The sequence below is a fragment of the Aptenodytes forsteri genome, unplaced genomic scaffold (genome assembly GCF_000699145.1).
Source record: "Aptenodytes forsteri isolate BGI_AS27 unplaced genomic scaffold, ASM69914v1 Scaffold73, whole genome shotgun sequence".
Lineage (NCBI taxonomy): Eukaryota > Metazoa > Chordata > Aves > Sphenisciformes > Spheniscidae > Aptenodytes > Aptenodytes forsteri.
Window position 1 is genome coordinate 3,117,281 of NW_008796215.1, and position 5,239 is coordinate 3,122,519.

The 5,239-nt window shown below is 40.9% G+C and overlaps 1 protein-coding gene across 2 annotated transcripts in view; it reads right to left on the reverse strand.

Moving 5' to 3' along the window:
- Nucleotides 1–5,239, reverse strand: part of FGF6 (fibroblast growth factor 6) — a 9,011-nt gene continuing 3,772 nt past the window's right edge. Inside the window, exons 3-4 of one of the 2 annotated variants that reach the window (XR_002086318.1) lie at nucleotides 4,954–5,200; nucleotides 1–77 (exon numbers count right to left, since the gene is read on the reverse strand). Coding sequence is in view for 1 of the 2 variants with exons in the window: in XM_009288510.1 (XP_009286785.1) it covers nucleotides 5,024–5,200 (177 nt within the window). In the remaining variant the exon portion in view is untranslated. Of the gene's footprint in view, nucleotides 78–4,723; nucleotides 5,201–5,239 lie in introns of those variants that run through there. The other variant, XM_009288510.1, reaches the window with a different exon arrangement.

Sequence of the window (5,239 nt, forward strand, 5' to 3'; positions counted from 1 at the left end):
TGTGTGGGCTGTGTATCTTCTCCCGTTCCTACTTCCGCCTACAGCGAGCGGCCTTCAGAGCTGTAAACAAGGCACTCCTATAGCAGACAGATGCATTGCTTAACCCACCAGTGAAACGTAGTCCTCTCTCAAGTGAAATGTGGCACATACGCAGAGCAACGATATGCAAGAATTTATGACGACTTGTAAGCAAAGGGAGTTATTACGGGGGAGCGTAGGCAGCCAAAACACAAATGCAGGGAATGGCGTTTAGCCAGCGTGGTGCTGATGTTCTTACGCTCCTGAGAAGGGCCGCCAGCAATCAGAGCTTTGGAGACTTGTCCGCTCTGCGATATCATACTGGTATGGATTAAACAGCGCACTTGAACTTGAAGGAGGTGGCAGATTCCCAGCTATTGGTTTCTAATATCTTAGTCCGTGTCCCCAGACTGGGAGAGGTCTGTAATCATTTAACTAACTGAAGGACTGATTAAATGACAACTTGGGAGTGGAGAAAGGGAGAACAAAACTTACCAAATCACTGAAATGGAGCAGTGTTTCAAAAATACTCAACTTTGAGGCATAGTGAGGCAAAAACCTTCAGAGATGACTGCAGGAAGCTGCTCTCCCAAGTTAGTCCCAGGCAAGAAGAAAATGCCATTCAGAAAAACCCCCAAACCTTTCTTATTTAATGAATTAAGGGATATGCATGGGCAGTTACACACTGAAGAGCACTAGCAACAGCAGAGCAGCACTAGAACCTCCCCAGGTAAAAGTACTGGAATTTAGACAGGTGACTATGACAGCTCATCTTTAATCAGATTGCACTTTTATTTTCCTTCTCTTCTGTGAAACTCCCAGATTCTCTACAACAAGCATGACTCTCTTACGACTTCCCAGGCAGGAAGTCTGTAGAACACAAAAGTCTACCACAATTTTAAGTGTGCCAATACGTCCTCTGGTTCTAGAGGTGAATAAAAACTGTGTGTGTGTGTGCGGATTTAATACAGCAGCTCTGAAGCAAGGGAAAAAACAAATGTTAAGAGGGATTTGGAGTCAAAACACTACCAAAAATGTATAAAAGTTTATTTTATGAATACATTAAACTATTGTGCGCAGCACATACATATAAAAATAGAAGCAATTTCACAAACAATTGATTGGACAGTTCTGTGTTTCTTGCAAATTTACAGTCTCAATTATGAGTCCATATTGAGTGAGAATATGAGGTATATTTTTGTGAAAAAAAATAATGTGAGAACTTTGGCACCATTTTACTGTGCAAAATAAAATCTTGGAATTGAAATAATTAGTGAGGTATACAAAAATTACTCTGCTTTTCCGCTGTGTGTGTGTCTGCATCTCTGCACGTTTGGGGAAAATTAGATTATTTAAGAACATGATTCAGTTCCAGTCAAAACTGTTTTCTAACGGAGGTGGATTAGGTCTTAAGTTATTATGGGATTTGCCTATGGAAGAAGAAACCTTGAAAATAGGTATCAACTCCACAGGAGAATCCCATGTGCAAAATATGGGCAAGACAGGCTGGTGTGGGGCATTCACAGCAATGCTTTCAAAGTTTGTAGCCCATTTCATGACTCTGCGTTAATGCATACTGAGATGAGATATGCTTTGAAAGGGACCACCGCAAGAACTGTCAATAATAGGTTCCTAATTTGGCCCTGATTTGGGAAACTCCTTTACTTTCATGAGTTTTCTTTATGTAGTCACATATCTATGGAACTATTCTTTCAAAGAAAGTTTTGCTTGAGAGTTTGCCAGACTATGCCCATATTCTCTCCTTAGCCTCCGTATCATGTACATTCAGCTTATATATGTTTTTTTTTTTTCTTTCCCCACTGTGCCAGCTCAACAAATTTATCCCGAGGGGTGTAAAATGAGTGGTGGTCTTCCTAAATCCTCTTCCTCCCATGCAGGTGATAACGGCCTGAGGAGGAGGAGGTGGAATTTAGCTAATCAAGGCAGAACAGGATCAGGCCATTTCCCAGGCAAGTTGCGTAACTTCTTGAACACTGCCACAGTGCATTCTGCTACCATGAGCTGCCCCTAGACTACTTGCACACCTGCAGCGATGTGTCAACACATGCCTTAACTTCTCTCTTGAAAGTAGCCTTTCATTCACTTAAGAAGCACCTCTGTCAAAGTATCATATCCAGCTACTCTAAAACTCCACAACACTTCGGTGCTGCACTATTTGTGCTGGACGGGTTTCCTGCCGCAGTTAATGACATCTTTTATTGTCACTTCTGACAATGACGTCATTCAGTCTCATATTAGTCAGGATTCCTGGCACTGGGAGACCCTTTTTGATTTCAGTGTTGACTTCAGTGTTGATCTGGCTGGCATTGATATGTAATAAGGAAAAAGCAGTGGTGTAAAGAGTAACTCAGCAGAGTGACTGGTGGGGCTTTCCAAATGCCCACCAAAACTGCATCCGCAAGGGTCTGCAGTTCTTAAGAACAAGCTCAGTCCAGCAGGCTGAGTCCAAACAGACTTCTTGTGACCTGGTCTACGGTTTGTTCTCGCTGTTGACCAGTATGTGCAAAATGGAGTCAGTGAGTCTGATTCTCACCTTTTATGCCAGCTATCCCATTATTTATCAGTACTGGCAACAATAAATTACTCTAGACTGCACTGGTTTAAGAGGGAACAGACTTCGTCCTATCCTGACACTGGTTTAAGCTGTAATCAGAAACAAACTTCTGTGTCAGCATTCAAACTATGGTTTCTTCTACGTCCATGTACTCTTCCATACTTCTTCAAACTTAATTTCAAAGACAGTTAGGAATATAACACAAGGATACAGGTTGCCAGCTAATGTATTTCAGCACAGCTGTAGTCTTCCTATCCGCACCTCTAGGGACTCTAGGTCAACGTAACTGTCTGATACCCTCCAAACTTTTCTTTGACCCACTCTCCCCACTCAAAACATCCTGCTTTTTCTCTTAAAATGCACATTTTTCCAAAGCAAACTGCTGCACACGTTGTGGATGAACAAAGTGTGCCAACTTGGCTTCTCTCTACATACCGCAAGACCAGAAAATGAAGAGTAATTCCTTTCCTTCGCCATATCCAAAGCGTCCCGTTCATGTACTGTAAAGAGTATTCCATTCTTTTTTCTCTTAATTTACACTGTGATCACCACTTACATTTGAGCAAAATAAATTCAAGTATAAATCACACAAAAGTAGCTGGAAAACTGTATCTTGTTCACAAAACAATTGTCTTGACAAAAGCGTGGCTGTAGATACAACCTTGTAGGCGTGCTCTTTGGGCCAAATCTTCTGCAGCTATAAAATGATAGTCTTACTAGGCCGGTTTACTCCAACTGAGGATCTGGCCCTGACAGTGTTTTTCATGCATGTCAGAAGGCTCAAATTCATCATGAATAGACACCCCCTGCAAATAGAATGGCATGTCAAGGCTGGACATAGCCACATTTTGGCTGGACGTGGGAGATTATCTTGCACTCAGATGTTCACTTCTGCAGCAGCATGGTCTATCTATGCTGAAAATGCTCATGCTCTGACATTGCATTGAATCTAGTTTCAAATTTAGGAGCATGCCATCAATGCAGGAATCCCAAGGCTTCTGGTAACTGACATTTATAGTGACTATTGACTTAGGGCCTCTTAAAATACTTTTTCAAAGGCACAGAGAATGTAGCTTCATTGGTGATCTGGAAAAAGCTTGTCAAAATAGTAAGGCAAGGTTATATGCCATTTGTATGGCTTCTGGGAGAGATTTGGAGAGTATTTCGTACAGCTTGCTGTGTTGTCTTTGAAACTGATGCTTTGCAAGTAACAGACATTGGAATTACGGCACAAATTCCTCTGCCCCAACCCAGGAAGGCATGCTTGTATAACCTTCTTCCTCTGTCCTTCATACCTCAGTGAGGTATGATAGAGAAGAACCAAATATACTTAAAGCAGTAAGTAGAAGAGAATTCAAAACAGAGAAGTTTTCTAAAATAACCCTTTGCTGGAAGCTTTCATAAATTTCATACATTTTACAAAATGCATCCTGCAGGCCAGTTCTAGTTCTTAGAGATTAACAAGGTTCAGCCTAAATGAAACACAGTGCCTTTAAATACTTATGTTCTTTTACATGTGTACACATAAAAAGGCACTTGGGCATCTAGAGACTGGGATGATTGAGTCATTAAAAGTATGTAATTACATAGATACACACTCACACATCCCATGTCTATATATATACACATGTATTTATATTAAAGATGTACACATCTATATTTGAGGCAGGTCTAAACTAAGCTCACAAAATGGCAAGGGGGCGGCATTCAAAATCCTCAGCTCCAAATATATTTTGCATTTGGGACCCATCTGTGATTTATCCCGTGGTCCTTCCTAGGGGAAATTGATTGTAGGTCTTCATTTTGGCAACAAGTCCATGTGAGGAGACCCTGGAGAATCCCTTCAGAGACAGAGGGGCTCTGGGGGTAGACAGTTTGCTTGTGTGGAAACGGTTGTGGAATTGGCACCCTAATGACTAAAATAGATTGAGGACTTTATGAGACAGGACACAGTGCGTAGAAGGGGAGGTGCAGGCAGATATTCAGATGGAGTGAACTGCTTGAAGCTCTGGTGAAGCAAAGTCATCTGATGATTTGGCCCATGATATGTAAACAGCTCACTATGAAATATTATTATCTGAGGTAATTAATATTAATTAGTAAATAACCTATGGTTGATTAGCTTATTATCCACAGCCATTCTATATCTTCCAAATACTTTTTTTCCTTTGCACTCCAGCTTGCATTTTTCTCTGTTCAGCACCAAAGGAAGCACACAGCCATGTAAAATTTGTTCAGAGTAGAAGAGAAGCAGCATCATATTACATATGCTATGTGATGAATCTAGTACAAATATTTTTATCCAAATATACACATACATATATAGATTTTTTTTTCAATGAACAGTATAAATACTTTACCTGGGAGATTATTCCCATGTGCAAAATGAAACAGTTTTTCCTGGGATTTAATCTTCTGCTTTGCTCATGTTCATATTCTCGGTAAAAAGTGGGTCACTGTCATAGCAGGAGAAACCTTGTTTCCTCTCTTCACTCTCCCATGTTTGCTGAGTGCTATGTAAGCACCAGGGTAAGCATTTGATTCATATGCATTGTAGTTATTGGGCAGCAAGGTTTCTTTGAATTTGCACTCATCTTGGAAACCAGGCTAAAGAATAGGGGGGGGGGGAGAGAAAAAAGAAGGAAA